The following is a 26998-nucleotide window of genomic DNA, read 5'->3' as shown; positions in this document are numbered from 1 at the left end:
ATGCTTCCCGGCAAAAGTAAACCCTACAGACATAGCTGATGGAATATCAATATCTATATCGATTAACAACTGATCATTTCATTTGATGATCAGCAAGAGTGCAAATATATGGTATATAATTTTATTTTTTTATAATCATGTATGTGGTCAGATGGGCAATGAAGAAGAATCTTATACAATTTAAAGGTATAAACTGGTGATATAGGCATTTAAATTCATGTATGATAAGACTTACTGTGTTTTAAAAGCAGTTTCACATCGCAGAAAACGCATGGGTCATTGCACTGCGAATGAAACACCCGACATTTTGGAAATATTTGATATTTTAATTGAAAGTTATATCCAAAGACTCATTTGGAAATGGCCCAACCTTCTGCCGACAGAAATTATAGACGGTATGTATGATTGTTTGATGGTATGAAAAGGATAGAGACCTGCAGTTGAAGTTATCGTCGCAAACAGTACATAGCATCTAATAAATTGCTTTGATGTACCAAAATATCTTCCATGGAACTTCTGCCAAAGTAAACAATAATGGAAACTGAAGTTATGTTTTTGAAGACGTCTGCCAAAACTTCCTGCAAAACATTGTTTTGGAAATATTGTGACACAGAAAACCTTTAAAGTGTAATTGAAAAGACAAGTAACGTGTAAAAATGTTGGCATACGTCTGTATAGCATAATAGCATGATTAGGATTTCGTGTAAAATGAAACAAATGAATAGCTCTTAGAAGTAATGCTATTCTTTCAAGAAAAGCAAACAGAAAAGTCATTCGTGAAACATGTCGCTCTCTAAAATAGTGTTTCTTCTATTTCTTTTGACAAATGGAAGGAATTGTGAAGAACCTCGCTGTTCTAAATATGATTTTGAGGAAAAGGTGCTGGAAAAATGGTACGCATAGAGTTTCAAATGGAGAGACTGAAATTTGAGGTAGAGCAATGTGTTTATAGAGTTGAAAATATCAAGACGGAAGTTAGTGATCAAATGAAAACAAATCAACAACAGCTTGAAAATGGCTTCGAGACCAGTGTGAAAGAAGTCAGTAATGTCACATCGGCAGTTAAGGCAATGCTTCTTGAACTTCAAGGTAAAATAACGTCATATTTACTGTTTTTCTACGATGCATGTAAGACATAATATTTTAGATGTTTTTATTTTCGTTGAATTATTGAAGATGTGCATTACAGATGATACAAAGAAGAATGCATTTAACAGTAGTTAAAAAATCAAATCTGGAGTAAAGTAATGACTAACTTTATGACAATTACCTAGCACTATGGTCCTCGTAGCATTGTAGAAACCGATCAGTTAGGAAGCTTCCATGGCTGAGTTGTTAAGGTCGCTGACCTCAAACAACCAGCCCACACCGATGTGGATTCGAATTCTGCTAGGGACTTTGAATTCTTTTATGTCAGATACCTTACTTCTACTCAAGGGCCCGTGCGTGCCAGGAAAAATTAACGTAAGATCTTCCTCCATCAGTAAAGCTGAAAAGTCGCCATGGGCTAAGGCTTGGTGCCCAAAAAAGGCTGAAGTATGTTTAAGGTCTGGAGTTGACTTAGGGTTACTACAATGCTATGAGGTCCGAAGCATTGCGGCTTTTTATATTTACTGCATTTTAACAGAATATAATGATTTACTTATATCTTTGAACGTCCGCTGATATTTATATAAATGATCACGTAAAATATAATATTAAGTGTTAAAATATTAAACAATCTGTATCAGACATGCGGTACTGGTAGTACAGTACGCGATGCAGTCTTTTTTGTAAGTACTGGAGGTACTGAAAATTACTCACACCATATTTTGCTACTACTAGTAATGGTACTGCACTACAGTATACAAAATGCGGAACTTGTACTGCAGTACCAAGGCAGTTCACTGGTTTTCAGAAATATATGTAAAGAGATAACGTTAATCTCATATATTATTTTATTAATGTGTTTTAAATCTTTCGTTTCATTTAAGACAACCATGGTAAAGAAATTAATATATGAAATTGTACTACATGAAAATGAAGCTTTAGAGAAATTTTCATGTGAATTAGTATTGAATTGAATTTACTTTTGCTATAGTCACAGATTGTAAGTGTATCTGATAAATGCAAACATATGTCAAAGAATAATAAAGTATTTGTCAGTTAAATGAAAGTGGGAATGTGTCATAAATGTTTCAACGTCGATAAATATCGCATTTGCCGCAAAATGTCGTACCATTGCCACTAAATGTCGCAAAATATTGTATCATAAAATTAATGTCGCAACACGGCCGTTTAATGTTGCACGATTTTCCCTTAGCGTTAAATGTCACAACACCACCGTTTGACATCGCAATTTCAACAAACGTTTTATGTCAATATTAAGGGCCTCTTAGTGGTAAAACTCATTTGTGTTTTTTCCCATTTAGCAACCCAGATGTTGTGGGTTCAAGCCACAGCATCAGCTTGAGATGAATCTAACACACCTAAAAGATTATCCTAAAAAAATAGACTTAGTTTTTAATTATAGGTCAGTATTTTATACTGTGTGTCGACCTCCCACCTACAAGCATGTATGCTTTCGGATTTAAAAGTATTATAAGTATTATTCTATAGGTATTATTATATTGTCACAATTGGATTACAGTTTTATAAATTTCATTGATGCAAACAAACCTGATTCGTTTTTTGCTTTTTTATTCTTTTTTCTTCATTGCCAGTAAAAAGTATATTTATTCCCAGTTTATGCTTTTGTTTGAACTTCTCCATGTAGACCACCAGTACGACAGACACTTTACTTATTGGTCTAACCTGACGGTCTGGTGATTACACAAGTAGATACTTACATGTCAAATTTAATATGATTTGATTCTAGTTACTTTAGTTCACGTTTTATTTAATGGCAACAAGCGATGTAATAGGACATTGTTGCGCGTTAAGAGACCAGTCATTTGTCACACAAACAGTATTCAAGTGAGGAATCGCATTTTCCGTGGATTTAGCACGGATTAACGTTCCAGTTCAATGACAAAAGTCTTGCTTAAAATGATCTACATTAGGAAGAAAATTTCCGCTTTGGCTTAATTATTATACATTGAAGTAGTTTATATTATCTTATTGCAAGACATATCGTTTACATTAGTTACATAGATTTGAAAGACTGAAATTTATGTTAGTTCTTATTAATTTAAATAAGTATGATTATGTAATTACCTCGTTTTGAAATTTCCATCGGATTTAATTGCAGTCACTATAAATGATTTTGATAAATGTCATATGGCACTACTGTGTCACATTGAGGGTTCCATGATAATCGCCGTATGAACACATACGGTATGAACAAATCCGGTAATTTGCACTTTCCAGTGCCGTCCATGAACAGGCTCTATCAAACCAAGCCTGCAACATTGTCCATTTTGTCGTGTTAGCCTTTCTTAAGGGATTCTGGTTCTGATTCTCTTTTTTGCTTTGGTTTTGTTTGATTGGGCGTTACGACACCCCGACACAGAATAGGTCTTTTGGCGACTGGAGGCGACCGCAAGTGTACACGCATTATTTCAGGCACGAATAGGCACCTGGGTAGAACCACCGACGTTCCGTAAACCACGGACGCTCCCCCCCCCCACTCCCTCCCCATAAACACACCCACAATTCAGGTTTTTGGCAATGAGATAATATGTGTTTGAACACATTTAATATCTCATTGCTCAAAATTATGGACCCTGTGGTTAAATGGTTATTGTCACTCCTCTTTTATTGTCAACCCTCTTTTGTATACATGAGTGAACCCGTATTAGAATCTATCCTAACTAGATTCACTTAGTTTGTAGATTTAATTTTATAAGAACCCAGACACATGGTACATTTTTATTTCCTTTTTTCTTTCTTTATTTTTTATTTTTTCATTATTTTTTTTATTCATTTATTTATTTTATTTATTTCTTCAAAATTTTACACTTTTCGTTTTCGTTTGAGTTAAACATTTTTACTTTGATAATTATGGATGAAAAAGTAAACTTCTTCCGTTTAATCCATCCTATTAGTATTATGACATATTTTCAAACTGGTCCTTCCGAACGGAAAACAAAAACAGAGCATTTAATGGTGATCCACATGAAAAGAAATTTCGCGAAGTTTGACAGTTTGATGCAGTTAAAACTAATGTAAGTAGTCTTAAAGGATGAAAATTTTCATGGTATATTAAAACTTTGGTATCTCCTGAATTTGTACTAGCCTGTTATGTTAAATGACAAGTCACTTATCTATGTCAAATGTAGGTATACTAGTGTATGTTACATGGACAAAATCAATCAGATATTTTATATTAAACACTTTTGAAGACATTGAAGTCCATAAATCACACACGTCTGTAATTACTGTCATAAAAACATTTGTGAGTGTTTGGGCCATTTGGTGAAAGCTGGAGTTCAAGCCAGAGGAAACATTTGGATTGTCACTTGGCACTGAGTTTTAGGTTATTTTCTATTGCGTTATTATAGGGTTAACGCACGTTTATTCGTGTTATAACGTCTTGCAGACGGTAGGGCGAGGGCTCCAACAGTTCCAAGGGACTCTGCAGACTTTATAACACGAAATAAATGTGCATTGACGCTATTATAGGATACAAATTTAAAAAAGATTCATGGTGTATATTTAATACAAAACATATACATTAAATCCTTTTGCTTGGACGGTATTTATCCAATTCTTCATGTTTTACGTATGCGTTTTATTTTTCCGGGGCCAACTACTTGGGAAATTCAAATGCTCAGAACCGTTCGAAAATTCGAATTTTAATTGATTTAACAAAGCTTAACATTGGAGATTTATTAACTCAAGAAAAAACATTAAATTACTCTGCCAAGACAAAACATGACCCTCAGAAATTCCTAGAATGATTTCAGATTATGGTAGAAAAAAGATCAGTGACCCCAGAATCGGTTTTTTTTCAAGCTCACAATTTTATAAAAGAATATCAGGCACTAAACATTATTCTCTTAAAGAAATATAAAGAGCATTTATCGATATAAACATCAGTAAAACAATATTTTCTCATATTCATTTTATGTTATCTTGTTTTGTAAGTTGATTTGAGGGTTAAACTGAATGATATTTATTTGTTTACATTGACAACTGTCCGTTTCTTAGAAAGGGCGACAGCCAAGATTAGCGGCGATGTCTATACGCCGTATTTCCGGCATAGATCTAGTTACTTGAATTCTGCTCGTCGTTATGCGATTGAGGCCCTCGAATCAATAACTTCAATATATCACTTTGGCAAACAGGCCAAATCGTCTTTTTTTTTTTTTTTTTTTTTTTTTGTTTATTTACTTGGCCCTTTATGTATTGCGCATAGGTAAAACCGGGCTATATCAAGAGCGCGTGACTATGTTAACACATGGTTTTGGTCCCGTTATAACATAGGCAAAAAAGGGAAAAAATAGCCGATTTTATGCTATAATCAGTATTATGCCGGCTCGCCTCGGTGAGCCGGTATTATGTTAGGATTTTACTGAGAAACAACCTAAAACTCCGAATCCATCCAAAAATTTAATCGAAGCTTGGCTTCCAGCTTTCTACAAAATTTATCTGTCAAGGCTGGAATCCAAAATTATTTAGCCAAGCAAATTTAATCTTACATAGCGTCAAAAAACCTTCAATTTGTACGCCATTTTTAAAAAGCAGCAAGTATTGCTTTGACGCAAAGATATAATGATGATTAAAATGTTTGCTTTCATGAATTATTTTCAATAAATCATATTTACACTGACTTTTGATTTAGCGATTTCACCTGTTTTCTCTCTAGTAAGTTTTCGTTTGGTTAATTAACATAAGTGTACATCTGGTTCTGTGCATTTTTCTTTTTCTTTTTTCCGGTCATTTTATCCTTTCCGGTATTTAGTGTATGTATTTACTGGTGGGGGGAAATCCCGGGATCCGGGACGCCCGGGAACCGAGATCGTATTAGATATAGAGGAAAAACTAATAAACTATATTTGTGTTGATTATTGTCGTAATGAAAGGCCATTAAACGTTAAGTTTTTATTTTTTTATTGTATGTTATGAACGTTAAATTAATTTAACTTAGGATATAGATATATTAGAGCTTTTTATTAACAAACTTAAAATTCGGAAATCACAATACTTATAATTATATGCTTAATTAATTGGAAAAATCAAAGACTATATTCTTGAATTGGTCAACTCCCGGGATCCCTATATGTTTTAATACGATCCCAGCTTTTCTAAAAACTACATTCTTGAACTGACCAATTCCTGGGATCTCTATATATTTTAATACGATCCCGGCTTTTCTGAAAACTATATTCTTGAATTGGTCAATTCCCGGGATCCCTATATGTTTTAATACGATCCCAGCTTATCTGAAAAACATCAATTTCCGGGATCCCTATATTTTTTAATACGATCCCGGCTTTTCTGGCTGAATTGATTGACAACTTGTGTTGACTTTAGGACTTGTGTCTGTCACTCATTCTAATACTAAATAACATATTACAACTTAACTTCGTATAAAAAGACATCTTTATGAATTCTACCTATCTAAAAAAAAATTTGGTCAAGGTCAACAGGCCATATAGTAATTGTGAATAGACATAGGGACTTCATTCTATCTGTTTACTTGCATCTTCATATATTCTCATATTCCTCTTTGTTAAACTGAGAGAACTGGCTTCCATAACTTTATATGTCACTTTTATTTTGATGTTCGCTGAAGTCTCTTCAGCTAAAATAACTATCATTTTTTACATTTAAACACACCCTTGAAAAAAAAATTACGAAGCGAGTTGCTACTAGCTTTTTTAAAAGCTAACCTTGTATTCTAACGGAGAATGATATGACCTACAAAAATAAGTGATCTCACATGTTTATTGCTGGTGACAGTGGAATTTAAATAACACATACATTTACACTCACGCAAATTTACGCACACACAAACGAACAGGTACCGTTAATTATTATTTTTGTTGGGTCTATAACTTATCGAATATATTGAATGTGCCTGTGTCACCCGTAAAAATAATCAAGTTGATATTCAGATTGTAGAAAGCTAGTACTCACAGTAATGTAATTATACGAAATAAGCAGTCTGATACAATTTTTTTTTTGTTGGATTTCACTTCGCACCAACGCTGTAAGGTTACATTGCGACTTTCCAGCTTTGCTAGTGAAGAAATACCTCAGGTGCCCCCTCGCATTATTTCAACTAGCGACTTGTCGTTAACTAGGTGTTGCATCTTCCTCGTATGAAGGAATATTAACAGCAGTGAGAGGCAAGTGGATGGACAGAAGTATAGATATAAACTTGTCTAAGCAGGCAAAGCAATTTACAAAAGATAAGTATTATATGCACATAACACCTATCATAGTTACGACCTATACCTTAAACAATCGCTTTTACATTTAAATTTCAAACAAAAATGATATTTAAAAAGCATTTTACATCTTGAGTCAGCAGATGAATCGGGACATTTCTTTATGTCCCACAAAGTTACTAAATATGTACGAACATTTACTCAATGTTTATTGTAATATAATACCACTAGCTAACTTAATTTTATAAAAAAAATGCATTATGTGACATTTAGCGGTAGTGTTGCGACATTTAACGGCAAGGGAAAATCGTGCGACATTTAACATAGCAGAGTTTGCGACACTTAGTGGCAATCGTGCGACATTTAGCACCAGTGCGACATTAAGCGGCATTGCGACATATAAAGGCGCCACAAAAGTTATATGTTTTTTTCGTTTAACAGTGTGCAACATACAGTGAATATATGAAAGTACTGGTACTGGCACTTAATAATTCCGAATAAAAGTACTTGTACTGCAGTACTTAACCAAGATCTAGTACTGGTACTAATGAGTACTGGTACTTAATGACCATACCCCTTGTACTGGGGCATGTCTATTCAGTATCCATACTTTCACAAACAGTCTTTTTGGAACCTTTATATTGTCCATAAATATTAGATTAACATACAGTTTATGATATGTTTTCGGTGTAAAAAATAATTCAAATGTATTATAAATCATAAGCAGCCCCAAACAAATAGATACTTTATTTTCATTTTTTTAGCCTTTCATTTTTGACAATTAAAAGGTTAATGTAGTTGCCCCTTATATTTCATGAAACTAATAAACGGACTCGAAAACGATAAATATGTACATGTACTTATTTCGTTAAATCAAATTTGATACAAATATTTTATCTAGCATTTAAATTGATTGATAATTAACAGCATGTGTTGTATCAAATGATATTAAGTTGAATTTGAAAAATATCATCCCCTGCTTGTGAATTCTTTATGTTTTTCATTTCTAGATACTGTAACACCAACTATTGCATTTAAGGCAAGATTAAATGTCAATACTGCAGTGGTGGGAGGTCAGACAATAGTGTTTCCAGTATTAATCTTCAAGGAAGGAGACGCATATAACACAGACACCGGACAATTTACAGCACCCGTCAGTGGGATGTACACGTTCAGTCTAGCTTTCTGTGTCTACACTAACAAGTTATTGACTGTTAAGATAATGGTTGAAGGAACACAATATACAGCGTCATTGTTCAATGGTGATGGTAGCAGTGGTCGTTCATCAGCTGATACAGTTGCGATAGTGACCGCAGGAAAGAAGGTATGGGTCGAGGTTATACCAGGCGGTAATACTGGCACCATAATAAAACATAATACATGGCGTTGGAATACATTCTCCGGGACATTAATAAACAGGAAGATTTAATTTTGTGTTAACTTTGTTTCACCTAGTTGTATACCAGTAGTGAGTAGAAAGCTCTGATATGATGAATATTATAGGCGAACATGCATTTTGATATTGTTAGATCTTATGCAAAATTACTAGTGCATTTGTATGCCGAATTTATTGCTATTGATGCAATACTTCTTAACACTTATTAATAAAACTTAGCGAAGTTAATCATTTACTTTTCAATGTATTTATAACTTTTTCGTTGCTATTATCAATAATTTCTTTGTTTGGTTTATTTCTTTTAAAATAAATTGTGTTCAAACTGTATGAAGACATAAACTATTAAAGTAGGTGGTATACAATTATAAAAAAAATAACACATTATCCTAAAATGGCACCATTATCTTTCGTACACGGATAGCAGAACATATAAGGCGGTAGATAAATAGTACAGAGCAATAGCTTTGCCTCGTGTAATGTTTGAGAGTTTTGTTGTTTTGTTTGAGTTGGAATTTAAGTCAAAACAAATACTTTAATGCTCATATGTTGACTTTCTATCTAGTCGCGGAAGAAGAACTCATATACCCCACCATGATTTATCTCGGACACGAGACGGCACCAACGACATTTAAAAAAAACTAGCAAAATAACTAACACACACTTATTGTACGTGTGTGTTTATCGCATTCAAAACCATATTTTCATGTTTCTGATCCAGGCATACGAAACTGGATTTTCTAACAAATAAGTAGGATGAATTGTGTTCGAACTCTTCAAGCAAAATCGCATTGAAAAGACAATAATTGTCTCGCCAATAAAATGATATGCGTATCAAGTTCAAGGCATACGAACTTTAAACAGACAATTCAAATAATAAAATATATTATTTTTACATAATTAAACAAAAATGAGTTGAGTTTACTTTGGTGACACAGGATTTGAGACCATTAATGCGAATCATAGTCATCGTAGGCTGCCTTACTTCAGTGACGGTCTAGCTTTAGTGACATTCTGAAAACAATGTTGCAATTTTGAAACAGCAAGTTTCAGTATATCTTTTCTGGGACTGTTTAATTTAGCATGCCGCTTACCTGCAAATCCCTCTTCTTAAAATTATTGTTTACACATTTTTCTTCCTTTTTAATGCAATCTGTTTTTCTGCTGGTCAACAAGAATCTATCAGCAAATGATGAGGTTGAAATACAACTTTTTGTATATATTTTGCAATATGAATAATCTCAGAAGAGTTTGTTGTTGTTGTTGTTTCGTTGGATTTTTGCCATTTATTTTGTTGAAATAAGTGTGAAGTATTTATCAATTAAAAATATAATGATAAGAGAATACCAATACATAATGTAATCAAAATCCTTTTTTTCCTTTGAAAATATATCGCTTCATAATATTTTGTGTCGATTGTTTCTACTCTATCCCCTTGTCTTTGACACAACGGAAGTTATCCAGCTGGCTGACGGAACCGCGATGATTCTACTCGGGTGTCTGTTCGTGCCTGAAATAATACCCGGAAAGGCACCTGAGGTCTTACTCCACAAGTAAAGCTGGAATGTCGCCATAAGACCTATACTGTGATGGTGCGATGTAAAACACAACAAAGAAGCCAATGTCTCTGGTTTCTCCATCCTTAATGTTGCAGAGTTACGATTCGTATTCAGCATCTCTCTAGTATGACAGTGATGCACGTAGATGTTTTGATTAAAATGACAATTATCTGATTCTATATAAAGATAGACTGTACAGACAAATAGATCTACCAGTGTTTAAAATCACAAGAATGGAAATTATATATTATACTGAACAAAAGTTGCAACTAGACCCCTTAGTTTTTGCGGTATAACCAGAGTATCGTTGGTGGTATAAGCATAAAAGGGAAAATTTTCACACATCAAATTGAGTAAAAATTAATTTTGTGATGTTAGTTTCATAATTTATCATTTCAGGATCTGTATTACAATATTCTACAGATACCCCCCTCCCCATTTCCCCATATTTCCACCGCCCCCCCCCCCCCCCAAAAAATACCATTCTAATACCTCATGTTTCTTTTTAATTTGGATTATTAACTCTTGTCAAATTTGAATTGAAGTAACCGAGAAGTATAGTCTGATACGTTGCTGGCTGTCCCGTCATGTAGTTAATGTTTACAAGAAGTTTATTCCGACAATACATTCTACCGATTTTGTCCTCACGTTCTGACGGTCAATCGGCACACACACAAAAATGAATTTATTCATAAGGTAGTGTTACCTTCGATACACAACGTCATAAAAAACTGATTATCATACTATTTAATGCGCTATTGAGATATCATTTTTGTCCATACTTAATGTAACTACCAATATTCTGATAATTTTACACAACTTAAAGGTCTAGTTGGAACTTTTGTTGAGAATATATTATTCCGTGTAATGTTGTTAACATCTACAACTTTATAATACTTGAAGGAACAATTATAAATAGATAATTTGTTTGTTTCAGACCCGTTCATGAATGTTTTGCTATTATTTCTTTGATGTAAAGTTTTCAATTGCATGAATACCTTGGTGAGATGCCATCATAATAGTCCGATTGTGATGAAAAGAACGCTGCAGGTTTAGTTTTCTTTTCACGCTTCCGGAACGCAGTCGTTTCCATAGATTATCCTCACATTGCAAATAACCGGATCAGTACTTCTAAATGATGTAAATATCACTGCTAACTGGCATGGCACTAGCACGGGGAAAGCATCACACACAAAATGGTTTCTAAATGTACAGATAGCAGATAGCGAAACGTGGAATTGCCGATAACCGATTTATACGCATATTTTTGCAAGGATAGCGTTAATGTGCCTTTTTCGTGCAGGTACACATGCAGTAGCCCTCGGACTTACTATAGCTCGAGTCCGAAAAAATGCGTCCTCGTGCTCCTGCAGAGATTAATGCACGAAAAAAGGGGTACATTAGCACTATATTCTCGCATAAAAACTGCGCTAGCTGGTATATATTAATGGATAAGAAAACATACATTAACGGATTGATTCTCGTGACCACGGACCATTCTTTTTTTAATATATGTTTGGTTTGCCAATTCATATTTTGAAAGCATACATTACATTTGTCAGTTAAAGTAAAAACATTAAACTTTCTTTTAAAACTTAGAAGTTAAAGTCATTGTCTCTTAAGCTATGGTCATACCATGGTTCCTGTTTCTTGATACAGTTTTTTAATAGGGTTAATATGGACCGCAAAACTAGGAACATAATAATTATGTCACAAGTTTACAAGTTTGATCAGTATCATAGTGGGACAGTCTTTTTGTATTAAGGTAGTTTTTGCATTTTGTCTTAAACATTCCTCAATATCAATTATGGGTCAATCACTAGTATAATTAACAATCTTTTGAAATATAGTACTAATTCAGCCAAATTTGACAGCAAAAATAATGAGCATAATGTCACTTTAAATTACCCGGAAAATTTGTTCTAATCTATCTTTTTCTAGCATTTACTGTAACATTTAAAGCAAAATTAAACGATCATACGACAGTGGTGTAGCGTCTGTGTATAATCCTAATTTATACCGGAACGTTTACAGCATCCGTCAATTGGGCGCACATATTCAGTAAAAGATTGTTAGTCAAATGATTGACTGGAATGGTTTTACTTTGATGGCAATGATATTCATCTGATAACATAGGTCATTATTACGGTTTGTTATCTTTATTGTAATGTAGTACAGACCGTTTCACGGTCCATGTTCAAAGAAAATATCCCTTTAATACTTTAAGCTTAAAAGCAACAAAACTCAATCAAGAACAAACAGAGACAGTTGAATAATTTATTCATTTGACGACACTGGAGAAGCAACCTTAGCTTAATAAATAGGTAAACCAGTAAAGACAAACTCTTAAACTGGCACTTTTACCTCCGACAACCGCCTACTTTAATGAGAGTTAGCTTGTATGATATGATAGCAAATAAAAAATCTCGAAATACAGACGTTCTGGGAAGAGTATGGCAGAATTAACCAATTTATTATTTGAAATTTTTTCAAATTATATAATCAATCAATCGCCATTCCATGATAAGTACATACGTAAACAATATACAAGTAGGTTTGCCCAAATTACATACAATCCAAGTTTAACTGCATATAAATATACCGTAACGACTAGATACAGTTAATCACACTAATTGGATGATTATGAGTGACATCTATAAGACAGTTGGAGTTTTTGTTCAGCATCTAGGAGACAAATTATTATGGTCCTTTTTAAATAATTCTTAGTCAATAACTCTACATTTTGATCCGGCGACAATGGCTGTATTTAGTCTGTTTATCACAAGAAAACAGCTTCTTAATTTGACAAGAGCCAGTGCCGCCTGGGGATAGGGGCAACGCACTATTTGTTTTTACTTTTTTTAAAGCAAAGAATAAACGGTTCAAACAAATCTAAAGAAACCGAAAGAAAAAATAAGTGTTTTCCCTTTTATTTACTTTAAGAGCTTTGTCTTGTCACGCTTGTTGTTTTGTACAACTATGAATCATTTCCATAAATAAATGACAGATTTAAATTATGTAGCCAAAATTCAATCATTTGACGGTCAAGTTCTTTTAAAGGTCAAGATCATAATTAAATTGTTCAGCATGTCCGTTTGGTCACAGGAGTTTTTGTTTTGTCCCCGTATGAATCAAATCCGTACATAAATAACAAAATTATGACAACTTTACCGAAATCTTGTCAAGATCATTTAAACCTTAACGCCAAGGTCAGTTCAATTTTTTAAAAAGTTGTTTTGTCTAAGTATAAAGATAATCATTTCATAAATTACAAAGTTACTGTTAATTATAGCCAAATTCAGCGAAGATTCAATGATTAAACCATCAAGGTCTAGGTCATAAGTGAACCCAGGTCACTTTGAGTTAAAATATCGTTGATATATATGAAGGTCTTATCATAGACAATGTTATGGTTTAAAATGAAGTCCATCCATTCATTAATTACAAAGTGACAGCAAAAAAGGAGGACGATTTCTACATTCAAGGACGAGGTCATTTATGACTGAGGGCCAAAGTCTGTCTCGTTAATGTAAAAATGTTGTATTCATGTTTGAAGACAATTCAATAAAAAATAACAAAGTTTTAGCCAGAAATGGCAAAAGACAAGCAAAATGTAGACATTTGACCTTAAACGACAAGGTCATCTATGAATAATGGTCATGTTTAATTTGATTTACATGAAGGTCTTGTCCCCAGTGTTTTTGATGCCAAGTATGAAGACAATACACCAATAAACCAAGAACTTAAAAAGTTATGATTAAGGTTAAAGTTTTCGGACGGTAACAGTAACGGCACAATGACTGTTAGAATGCCTCTATTATTATTTTCTTCGAGAAATAGTTGAGCCAAAAATGCGTTTGAACGTTCATTACGTTCTTAACATGACACAATAGCATAACCACATCATAATGGTATTTAGTACTTTAAAAGTTGAAAATAGAGAGAGCAATTTATTTAATTTTAATCTTATTTTCCAAAGACATGTTATATTTTGTATGTCTTTTGATCAAAATAATTGGATTTTGTTTTTAACATAAAACTGTATGTCCTGTTGATCAAAAGAAATACCTGATTTATTCATTTAAAAAATACATGATCATATTTCAGAAACCAGGAACAAGAAATCTGCTCTACTACCTTTATAAGATGTTAACAGCTGGGACGGATTGACAGTACAATGAAAACAATCTAAAGATTCGTTTTCTACATGTATGTCAGTAATAACTATTTTTAACATTTTGTCATAACTATTTTTAACATTTTGTCATCTAATTTATTTTTGAACAAGCTACACACTAATACATTATTTAAAAACAACATCTATGTTTTTATAAGAAAGTAACACGTAACAACCAATATCATTTAAACATACGGATTAAATAAAATCGTGTATTTGAAATTAACAAAACGTTGCCATTTTAATTATTAAAATTACTTGGATACAAAAATAACTTTATTACAAATGAAGGTAAATGATAATGACTATAATTTATAAAGAGAACGATCAGTCAATGTTTTGTTTGCTGTTTGGTTAAAGGAACACGAACACAACTTAGGTGATACGGCGCCGAACCAGGAAAGATGTTTGTAGCTGAATATAGTAGATATAACTGTTCCAAACATGTAGTTTTACTGCCAAACTTTATGTAACCGCCAGTTATAAGGATTTCACATCGGTCAATAGAAATGTGTTATTGTTCAAACTGAAAGACAAAGTATTTATAAAAGTAACATGTTTGGTTTAACAGAACGTTTTGTTTGTTTGATTTATACATATTGCATCGTCATTTACAGCATAATTGTTGAGTAACAGGTACATATCAGGGCAATCAGCCAATATAACAGTTAAATAATAATGCAGGCTATTAAACATAAGTTGGTAGTTTAAGCTTAAGTTAAATGAGGATAAACAAATTTAAAAAATAAGATAAATTCAATATGTTGTTTTATCATTGAAAATTATTTAATATCTAAGTTCTAATTTTCATAGCCTTTTTATAATAAACAGCTAATTGACATAGCTCATTTCTATAATTACAGTTCTATAGATTTATACATACTTTGATTTACAAAAAGATATAGGTTGATAAAAATGCTTGAATAAGATCGGCATATAAGAATAAAATACTTTCATCATGCAAGACACTAACAAGCATTGTCAGTATCATTTATTTCTTTGTATTCTATTTCAAGCATATAATAATCCTTCATTACAATCATTTAATGCTACAATAAAGTAACAGTAAAAAATACTGCAACAACTTACACCATTGCTTAACAATGTGTACATAACGGGATAGAGAATCTGCTAATAACGTTATGAATTATTTTTTGATGCTTTACGCATCGTTAAAATATTTGGTAAAGTTGTTGCCAACTGAAAATATTACAGATAATTATTCATTCATAGACGCAGTTAATTTAAACGCCACCTATTCTTGTTGACCTTTGTTTTCATATTTTACCTTTGAATTCTTAAAATATTCCCTTTTCACATTTATACTATTTAAGGTATACATTACAGGGCAATAGCTAAATATGTGGAAAAAGAAGAGCACATGTAGTCGATATTCATGTAGATAATAATTTATATGTAAGAAACTGATAATATTTACGTTTATTGGTAGATGTCGGTCTTAAAACAAAATCGAATAAAAGATATAGTTTACCTGGAAAACCATTTATGTAACTACGGTGCGGAATACAAAAAAATGAGAACAGTAATCAACAAGGCAAAGGTAACGTTCACAGGAGAACACTTATAAATGATGCTAGTGGTAATAAAACTTCCGTCGCTGGTACGTAGAATAATCTGTCACGTGGTCATAGCTTAAAACATTTTTCTCATACACGTGACCAGACTTTGGCCATATTCAGGAACCTTTATTCTGGCACATTCCTTCCCTGACAAGTATGTTCCTTGGCAACTGAACACCTTAATTAGTTTTTACAATTATAAATTAAAAATCAATGCAATCCGTGATGGTTAGGTTTGTAAAAAATTTAATTTTCATATTACAGATTAGATAATATATTGTAGACTGATAACAAAGTCGACATAAGCAAACGAACCTGCAAAATATTATGGAAGAAGGTATTACAGCTATTTACAGAAGATCCAGTTCTGTGACAATGTTTTTAAATTCATTTTCTTCATTTATTGTTTTAACATCACGTGGACATGCTATATGAAATATATCTTAATATGAAATGGTTAATTACTTTACTGCTATGAAAATCTTATTTCTTTTTTTTACATTTGAAAAATAAAAATTTTGATCTCTCTCCTGAGATGTCCTGTCAATAACTTTATGTATCTTAATATGCCCGTCAAAAATTAAAAAGAAATCATCAAAAACTTTAATATTCTGCATCTGCCTCTGTCCTGGCTCACCGAACCTTCTTTCTGAGTTGACATTTTGGGGTTTTTTCTTTGATCTTGTTTGATATCTAAACCTCATAAGCAACATATTTGCACCCAATAATCAACCTTATAGCCCACAAGTACAAGTCTGTACGGACTGAGCATGAATATTCACCCCGGAATGTCACTTGAGTTTGTACGGCTTTCGGAACACAAGCTGCAGATTGTCTGATATGAGTTTCCTGAACTATTTATTGTATAAAGAGAGAATATTTTGTTTCATCAAAAATTTTGAATACATAAATGTGTCATTTGGTAGAATTAAACAAAAAACCTAAATGTCTTACAACAGCAACGTATAGCACGAAATACACAAACCAATAAGTTTCCTCTTTTGATTGCTATTTCTCTTTTTAATTTTAAAGAGTTACTGTTACCAAAAAAAAGCGTATGATCGTATACCGACGGATTTTGCTTCGATATTAGTATATCTAATATAAAACAAGAAAAACAGAGTAAGAAAAGTTTATTTTTTTAATAGTGCTGGTAAATAGAAGAAATGTGATTAGTGCATACAAGACCTGTTTTACAGTAAACACAGATTACTTGATAGTGGTCAAAAATAGACCATAGAACAATATTACACATTATTAATAATAAGGATAAAAGAACAAAGACGTTCCTTGTAATGAAACCAATTCGGTTATAACCATAGATTTAAAGCAACTTTCATGACAATATAACCAAGACAGTGAATGTTTCATGATTATTCTTAAGCAAATATTTATTTTTCTTATTATTCGGAAGTGGGTCAACTTTTTTCTAAAATTAATGCCATACCTTTAAAGCAAAAAGACACTTTATTTAGGAAATCTAAATAATTTACACAGTAATTTCAGAACTTTTTAACATTATGGAAAATACCATCACCAGTCTTATTTATTTTCAAAATGTCCTATATACAAAAACATTATATATATATATAATATATATATGTCTCTCGGCAAAAGTAAACCCTACAGACATAGCTGATGGATTATCAATATCTATATCGATTAACAACTGATCATTTCATTTGATGATCAGCAAGAGTTTTTGATATCTTTGCAAATATATGGTATATAAGTTTATGTTTTATAATCATGTATGTGGTCAGATGGGCAATGAAGAAGAATCTTATACAATTCAAAGGTATAAACTGGTGATAAAGGCATTTAAATTCATGTATAATAAGACTTACTGTGTTTTAAAAGCAGTTTCACATAGCAGAAAACGCATGGGTCATTGCACTGCGCATGAAACACAAACTGAATATTAAAAATAATGTCTCTTCCTACTTACAGAAAAAAAAATAATACAGAAAAGCCGACATTTTGGAAATATTTGATATTTTAATTGAAAGTTATATCCAAAGACTCATTTGGAAATGGCCCAACCTTCTGCCGACAGAAATTAAACGGTATGTATGATTGTTTGATGGTATGAAAAGGATAGAGACCTGCAGTTGAAGTTATCGTCGCAAACAGTACATAGCATCTAATAAAATGCTTTGATGTACCAAAATATCTTCCATGGAACTTCTGCCAAAGTAAACAATAATGGAAACTGAAGTTATGTTTTTGAAGACGTCTGCCAAAACTTCCTGCAAAACACTGTGTTTGTAAATATTGTGACAGAGAAAACCATTAAAGTGTAATTGAAAAGACAAGTAACGTGTAAAAATGTTGGCATACGTCTGTATAGCATAATAGCATGATTAGGATTTTGTGTATAATGAAACAAACGAATAGCTCTTAGAAGTAATGCTATTTTTTCAAGAAACGCAAACAGAAAAGTCATTCGTGAAACATGTCGCTCTCTAAAATAGTGTTTCTTCTATTTCTTTTGACAAATGGAAGAAATTGTGAAGAACCTCGCTGTTCTAAATATGATTTTGAGGAAAAGGTGCTGGAAAAAATGGTACGCATAGAGTTTCAAATGGAGAGACTGAAATTTGAGGTAGAGCAATGTGTTAACAGAGTTGAAAATATCAAGACGGAAGTTAGTGATCAGATGAAAGCAAATCAACAAGAACTTGAAAATGGCTTCGAGACCAGTATGAAAGAAGTCGTCAGTAATGTCACATCGGCAGTTAAGGCAAAGCTTCTTGAACTTCAAGGTAAAATAACGTCACATTTACTGTTTTTCTACGATGCATGTAAGACATAATCTTTGAGTTGTTTTTATTTTCGTTGAATTATTGAAGATGTGTATTACAGATGATACAAATAAGAATGCATTTAACAGTAGTTAAAAAAATCAAATCTGGAGTAAAGTAATGACTAACTTTATGACTATTACCTAGCACTATGGTCCTCGTAGCATTGAAGGGTCCGTGCGTGCCAGGAAAAATTAACGTAAGATCTTCCTCCATCAGTAAAGCTGAAAAGTCGCCATAGGCTAAGGCTTGGTGCCCAAAAAAGGCTAAAGTATGTTTAAGGTCTGGAGTTGACTTAGGGTTACTACAATGCTATGAGGTCCGAAGCATTGCGGCTTTTTTATATTTACTGCATTTTAACAGAACATACTGATTTACTTTTATCTTTGAACGTCCGCTGATATTTATATAAATGATCATGTAAAATATAATATTAAGTATTAAAACATTAAACAACCTGTATTAGACGTGCGGTACTGGTAGTACAGTACGCGATGCAGTCTTTTTTGTAAGTACTGGGGGTACTGAAAATTACTCACACCATATTTTGCTACTACTAGTAATGGTACTGCACTACAGTATACAAAATGCGGAACTTGTACTGCAGTACCAAGGCAGTTCATTGGTTTTCAGAAATATATGTAAAGAGATAACTTTAATCTCATATATTATTTTAATAATTTGTTTTAAATCTTTCGTTTCATTTAAGACAACCATGGTAAAGAAATTAATATATGAAATTGTACTACATGAAAATGAAGCTTTAGAGAAATTATCATGTGGATTAGTATTGAATTGAATTTACTTTCGCTATAGTCACAGATTGTAAGTGTATCTGATAAATGCAAACAGATGTCAAAGAATAATAAAGTATTTGCAATTAAATGAAGGTGTGAATGTGTCATAAATGTTTTAACGTCGATAAATGTCGCATTTGCCGCAAAATGTCGTACCATTGCCACTAAATGTCGTTGACGCCGTAAATGTCGCAAAATCTTGTATCATAAAATTAATGTCGCAACACGGCCGTTTAATGTTGCACGATTTTCCCTTACCGTTAAATGTCACAACACCACCGTTTAACATCGCAATTTAAACAAATGTTTTATGTCAATATTAAGGGCCTCTTAGTGATAAAACTCATTTGTTTTTCCCCATTTAGCAACCCAGATGTTGTTGGTTAAAGCCACAGCATCAGCTTGAGATGGATCTAACACGCCTAAAAGATTATCTTAAAAAATAGACTTAGTTTTTAATTATAGATCAGTATTTTATACTGTGTGTCGGCCTCCCACATACAAGCATGTATGCTTTCGGATTTAAAGGTATTATAAGAATTATTTTATAGGTATTATTATATTGTCACAATTGGATTACAGTTTTATAAATTTCATTGATGCAAACAAACCTTATTCGTTTTTTTGCTTTTTTATTTATTTTTTTTCATTGCCAGTAAAAAGTATCTTCATTCCCAGTTTATGCTTTTGAACTTCTCCACCTTGACCACAAGTACGACAGACACTTTACTTATTGGTCTAACCTGACGGTCTGGTGATTACACAAGATGATACTTACATGTCAAATTTAATATGATTTGTTTCTAGTTACTTAAGTTCATGTTTTATTTAATGGCAACAAGCGATGTAATAGGACATTGTTGCGCGTTAAGAGACCAGTCATTTGTCACACAAACAGTATTCAAGTGAGGAGTCGCATTTTCCGTGGATTTAGCACGGATTAACGTTCCAGTTCAATGACAAAAGTCTTGCTTAAAATAATCTACATTAGGAAGAAAATTTCCGCTTTGCCTTAATTATTATACATTGAAGTATTTTATATAATCGTATTGCAAGACATATCGTTTACATTAGTTACATAGATTTGAAAGACTGAAATTTATGTTAGTTCTTATTAATTTAATTACACATGTACATGCACGTATGATTATGTAATTACCTCGTTTTGAAATTTCCATCGGATTTTAATTGCAGTCACTATAAATGATTTTGATAAATGTCATATGGCACTACTGTGTCACATTGAGGGTTCCATGATAATCGCCGTATGAACACATACGGTATGAACAAATCCGGTAATTTGCACTTTCCAGTGCCGTTCATGAACAGGCTCTATCAACATTGTCCATTTTGCAGTGTTAGCCTTTCTTAAGGGATTCTGGTTTTCTCTATTTTGCTTTGGTTATGTTTGATTGGGCGTTACGACACACCGACACAAAATAGGTCATTTGGCGACTTGAGGCGACCTCAAGTGTACGCGCATTATTTCAGGCACGAATAGGCACCTGGGTAAAACCACCGACGTTCTGTAAACCACCGACGCTTCCCCCCCCCCCCTCTCCATACACACTCACACCCACAATTTAGGTATTTGGCAATGAGATAATATGTGTTTCAACACATTTAATATCTCATTGCTCAAAATTATGGACCCCGTGGTTAAATGGTTAGTGTCACTCCTCTTTTATTGTCAACCCTCTTTTTGTATACATGAGTGAACCCGTCTTAGATTGTATCCTTTCAAGATTCACTTGGTTTGTAGATTCAAGTTTATAAGGACTCAGACACATTGTACATTTTTTTAGTTTCCTTTTTTCTTTTTTTTTTCTTTTTTTTTCTTTATTTTTTTCTTTATTTATTTATTTATTTATTTATTTTTATTGATTCAATTCTTCAAAATTTTACACTTTTCGTTTTCGTTTGAGTTAAGGTAGAACGCGACACTTTGCGAACTTTCGAGTAGCGTCTTGAAAATTGGCATGCAAAAAATTGACCATATTTCTTATTAGGTTCCGTTGATTTTATTTCAATAGTTCCAGCCAATTTTTGTACACATGACGTCAAAGTTGACCATCAAAGCCCGTTTTTGAACATAACGTCGTTGCGTATCCTTGGCAACTGTTACGGGTATTTCAACGCCATTGGCGGACAAAATATCTTAAATTCTAAAGCATTCGACGGAATTTATTTTTTCTTTGAAGCAGATATAAAACTTATTGTTTTACGCCAAAAATTGTTTGAGTAATGGAAAAAAATTGTCAATTTTGTGTAAAATTTGACGTTCTGTTAAGCCGAAATTTTCGGCTTTTAAGCGGCTTATTAATAAATTTTTGATTTTTTTTTCTTTAAACGTCCTTTAAAATGTATACTTAGTCAAAATAACTAAAAACATTAGGAGGTCACCGACTCATTTTTTTTAGGTACACGTGATTTTATTTCACCAACCCCGTGAGTAATTTTGTAACGAAAGTCTTACGTATGCAGATACGTCTGAGACTTCAAAGTGCGGCAATAATGTTCAGCTTATCAGGAGAATAGTTCTAGAGTTTTACTAATACATATAAACCAACAACAACATTGTTCCATTGCAAATTCTTAAAATTGTACGGAAAAAAAAAACGATTTTTTTTTCTTGTTTTTAAGCATGTTAATAACTTCATAAGGAATTGTAAACAGACGCATGTAAAGAAAATGACGCCAGGCGTTCAACGGCAACGCGTACGCTGCGCAAACAAAAATAAATACAGCTGAGAGTAATCATTTGCGGTGTTCCTTTTTGATATTGTAATACAATAAGATTAGATTAATAAACTTGAATCGAGAAATATGCCTTAAGGAACAAAAAGCAACTACAAAATGTATATATTTTTATGTAAATTTAGAAATTTACGGAAATTCAATCATAAATTAATACGTAGTCTACAAGAAATTCTGCAAATCTATACATTTTGCATTACCCACACTATGAGTGATATACTGTGAGTGATATGTATTTTATTTCACCTATTAAAACCCAGAATTTGAATTTCACTTGTAATAAAAAACTATTGCAACAATTTGACAGAATTGGCGAAATACTGACAAATTAAAATATACGGTTCATAAATGAAACTTAGTCAATTATATTAGCGTGAAGCAAACAGTCATGCTTGAAACGTTAGCTCAGTGGGTGTTGGATTACAGATGTAGCACTTTCGATTCTACAAGTATCTGTAATACATATTCTCTCGTTTTGCTTATCATTTTAGAATATCATAATGTTAAAAATAACGATTAATTGAGGATTCACCATAAACGCTGTATTAAAAACATTACTAACAAATCGGCCTTTGCAAATATTCATTATTCACTGTATAGCCAAATTTATGGTAGAATTTATTTTAGGAACAGGAAAATTTAGAAACATTATTTTAAACATGAAATATAATGAAACGCTGTAAATACACGTCTGCGGATTTTAGCGAACCGGCGGCCCTGAGCTAGATACTGCACAAAGGAGTGTTGCGTTGTAAATCTTTATACAAAATAAAGATATTCAATATATATTGTCATTTTTTTGTCTGTACATGCTACGGGCACTGTAGAGGATCTGTCGATGTTTCACTAACTATTTAATCAGTATGCAACTGACATGTTAATAAAACCGAGAAATATTACATTTTACTCAAAGTTTTACTATTTAATGTTATTCTGACAAATGTCAGATCAGACTATTATTTCTTTCCTCTTGTAGAAAGTGGGTAATTCTGAAGTACATCTTTATTCACTGTTTTATATACAAAATCTGTATTTACAAGAATAAAAAAAACATATTTTGGTAATATCTGATCGTGTAATTTAAAAAAATACGTATTTTAGTAAATACGAACTTCATTCAAAGTTCCCGCATATTACGAGTGTACGGATCACGGTATATTAGTCATATACGTATTGCATGATATACGGTCCCGTACATCAAATTTCACTTATTTTTACCTGTCTATCTATAATATACGGAATTCCGTACCCTTTATTGTATCCATATATTTTCCGCAGTGGTCATAATAGCGTAAAATGCCGTAAAAAGCGGGATTTTGACACAGGGCGATCGTTTTAATAACATCAAAAAACCAAACGCCCCGTGATAGCGTGACTTTTATCCAAAGGGGTGGGGGAAATAAAATCACGTGTACCGAAAAAATTGAGTCGGTGACCCCCTAATTTTTTTAGTTATTTTGACTAAGTATACATTTTAAAGGACGTTTAAAGAAAAAAATCAAAAATTTATTTCAGGAATTTTTAAATAAGCCGCTTTAAAGCCGAAAATTGCGGCTAAACTGAACGTCAAATTTTACACAAAATTGACAATTTTCTTTCCATTTCTCAAACAATTTTCGGCGTAAAACAATAAATTTTATGTCTGCTTAAAGGAAAAAATAATTTCCAACGAATGCTGTAGGATTTAAGATATTTTGTCCGCCTATGGCGTTGTAATACCCGTAACAGTTGCCAAGGATACGCAACGACGTCATGTTAAAAAACGGGCTTTGATAGTCAACTTTGACGTCATGTGTACAAAAATTGGCTGAAACTGTTGAAATAAAATCAACGAAATCCAATCAGAAATATGGTCATTTTTTGCATGCCAATTTTCAAGACACTACTCGAAAGTTCGCAAAGTGTCGCGTTCTACCTTAAACATTTTTTCTTTGATAATTATTGATGAAAAAGTAAAATTCTTCCGTTTAATCCATCCTATTAGTATATGACATATTTTCAAACTGGTCCTTCCGAACGGAAAACAAAACGAGAGCATTTAATGGTGATCCACATGAAAAGAAATTTCGCGAAGTTGTATCATGTATTCCATTTCTGACAGTTTGATGCCGTTGAAACTAATGCCAAAAATTGCATATAATGAGTCTTACAGGATGAAAATGTTTATGGTATATTTATTAGACTTTGGTATCGCCTGAATTTGTACTAGCCTGCTATGTAAAATGACAGGTCACTTATCTATGTCAAATGTAGGTAGACTAGTGTATGTTACATAGAAAATCCCTTTCAAATATTTTATCACTATTTGAAAACATTGAATTCCATAAATCACAGACATCTGTAATTACTGACATGAAAACCATTTTGAGTGCTTGGGCCATTTGGTGAAAGCTGGAGTTCGAGCAAGGGAAAACAATCGGATTGTTAAGGAGTTTTAGGTTATTTTCTATTGCGTTCTTCAGTATGAAATTCTAACGGCTAGCCGTGACAGAATGATAAGACCTACAAAAATAAGTGATCCCAGATGTTTATTGCTAGTTATAGTGGAATTTAAACACTCACGCACACACAATCGAACAGGTACCGTAAATTATTAATTTTTGTTGGGGATAGAACTCATCGAATATATTGAATGTGCCTGTGACACCTGTAAAAATAATCAAGTTGATATTCAGATTGTAGAATGCCTGTACTCACAGTATGATATACGAAGTAAGCAGTCTGATACATTTCTTTGTTGGATTTTACTCTGCACCAACGCTGTAAGGTAACATTGCGACTTTCCAGCTTCGCTAGTGAAGAAATACCTCTGGTGCCCCCTCGCCTTATTTCAACCAGCGACTTGTCGTAAACTAGGTGTTGCATATTCCTTGTATGAAAGAATACCAACAGCGGTGAGGGGCAAGTGGATGGGCATTTGTATAGATATAAACTTGTCTATGTACGCAAAGCAATTTACAAAAGATTAATATTAGATGCACATAACACCTATCATAGTTACATACTATACCTTAATCAATCGCTTTTACATTTAAATTTCAAACAAAAAGGATATTTAAAAAGCATATTTCGTCTTGAGTGAGCAGATGAATCGGGACATTTCTTTATGTCCCATAAAGTTACTAAATATGTACGAACATTTACTCAATGTCTATTGTAACATAATACCACTAGCTAACTTAATTTTATAAAAAACATAATGCATCATGCGACTTTAAGCGGTAGTTTTGCGACATTCAACGGCAAGGAAAAACCATGCGACATTTAACGGTAGCAGAGTTTGCGACACTTAGCGGCAATCGTGCGACATTTAGCACCAGTGCGACATTTAGCGGCATTGCGACATATAAAAGCGCCACCAAAGTTATATGTTTTTTTCATTTAATAGTGTGCAACATACAGTGAATATATGAAAGTACTGGTATTGGCACTAAATAATTCCGAATAAAAGTACTGGCACTGCAGTACTTAACCAAGATCTAGTACTGGTACTAATAAGTACTGGTACTTAATAACTATACCCCTTGTACTGGTGCATGTCTATTCATTATTCATACTTTCACGAAAAAAAAATTTGGAACTTTCATATTGTCAATAAATTTTTGATCTACATACATTTTATGATGTGTTTTCGGTGTAAAATACAATTCAAATGTATTATAAGTCATAAACAGCCCAAAACAAATATATACTTTATTTTCATTTTTCTTAAGCCTTTCATTTTTCACAGTTTTAACGGTTAAGGAAGTTGCCCATTATATTTTATGTAACTTAATATTAACGGACTCGAAATCGATGAATATGAACTTATTTCGTTAAATTCAATTTGTTACAAATATTTGATCTAACATTTAAATTCATTGTGAATTAACATTATGTGTTGTACCAAAAGATAGTTTTCATTGAAAATATAATGACTTGCTTGTGAATTCTTTATGTTTTTCATTTCTAGATACTGTAACACCAACTGTTGCATTTAAGGCAAGATTAAAGTCCAGGACTGCAGTGGTCGGAGGTCAGACCATAGTGTTTCCAGTATTAATCTTCAAGGAAGGAGATGCGTATAACTCAGGTACCGGAAAATTTACAGCACCCATCAGTGGGGTGTACATGTTCAGTTTAGCTTTCTGTGTCTATTCAAAGAAGTCATTGACTGTTAGTATAATGGTTGAAGGAACAAGATATTCAACGTCATTGTTCGATGGTGATGATGGCCATGGATGTTCATCTGCTGATACAGTTGCCATAGTGACCGCCGGACAGGAGGTATGGGTCGAGGTTATATCAGGCGGTACTAGTACTGGTACCATTACAGACCATAGTGATTCATACCGTTGGAATACATTCTCCGGGGCATTAATAAATAGGAGGATTTAATTCTTTGTGAACTTTCTTTCAGGCAATTGTTTATTAAATAGCCAAGTGTTCTGATGTACATGTGTATGGGCGTACATGCATTTATTATATTGTAAGATCTAATGCAGAAAAAAAAATTAATAGTGCATATATTATGCAGAATTTATTGTTATTGATGCAATACTTTTTAAAGCAGCACGTCTCCAGATTCATGTCAGATTTCATAAAAAATTAGAAATGTATTTGTAAGTAAAATATT

The 26998-nt window shown here is 32.8% G+C and overlaps 2 protein-coding genes across 2 annotated transcripts; both read left to right on the top strand.

The window, feature by feature from the left end:
• The first annotated feature begins 890 nt into the window (after positions 1 to 890).
• On the top strand, positions 891 to 9727 carry LOC132717819 (heavy metal-binding protein HIP-like). Its single transcript, XM_060701383.1, has 3 exons — positions 891 to 1089; positions 8327 to 8665; positions 9648 to 9727. The coding sequence occupies exons 1-3, from the start codon at positions 891 to 893 to the stop codon at positions 9725 to 9727; spliced, it is 618 nt and encodes a 205-aa protein (XP_060557366.1).
• Positions 9728 to 18588: 8861 nt separating this feature from the next.
• Positions 18589 to 26760, top strand: LOC132717817 (complement C1q and tumor necrosis factor-related protein 9-like). The gene is made up of 2 exons (XM_060701380.1): positions 18589 to 18790; positions 26336 to 26760. The coding sequence occupies exons 1-2, from the start codon at positions 18589 to 18591 to the stop codon at positions 26758 to 26760; spliced, it is 627 nt and encodes a 208-aa protein (XP_060557363.1).
• The last annotated feature ends 238 nt before the right edge of the window (positions 26761 to 26998 follow it).

Source organism: Ruditapes philippinarum, unplaced genomic scaffold (assembly GCF_026571515.1).
Source record: "Ruditapes philippinarum isolate M1 unplaced genomic scaffold, ASM2657151v2 ctg2260_1_1_1_1, whole genome shotgun sequence".
Lineage (NCBI taxonomy): Eukaryota > Metazoa > Mollusca > Bivalvia > Venerida > Veneridae > Ruditapes > Ruditapes philippinarum.
The sequence above is the reverse complement of the archived record's forward strand: the minus strand, read 5'-3'. Positions and strand labels throughout refer to the sequence as shown.

Excerpts from the sequence above, each read along its gene's own strand:
- LOC132717819 (XM_060701383.1), top strand. The coding sequence starts at position 891 with ATGGTACGCATAGAGTTTCAAATGGAGAGACTGAAATTTGAGGTAGAG. Across the intron at positions 1,090-8,326 it reads AATGCTTCTTGAACTTCAAG|ATACTGTAACACCAACTATT; the intron begins GTAAAATAACGT and ends TTTCATTTCTAG. Across the intron at positions 8,666-9,647 it reads GGTCGAGGTTATACCAGGCG|GATTTGAGACCATTAATGCG; the intron begins GTAATACTGGCA and ends TTGGTGACACAG.
- LOC132717817 (XM_060701380.1), top strand. The coding sequence starts at position 18,589 with ATGGTACGCATAGAGTTTCAAATGGAGAGACTGAAATTTGAGGTAGAG. Across the intron at positions 18,791-26,335 it reads AAAGCTTCTTGAACTTCAAG|ATACTGTAACACCAACTGTT; the intron begins GTAAAATAACGT and ends TTTCATTTCTAG.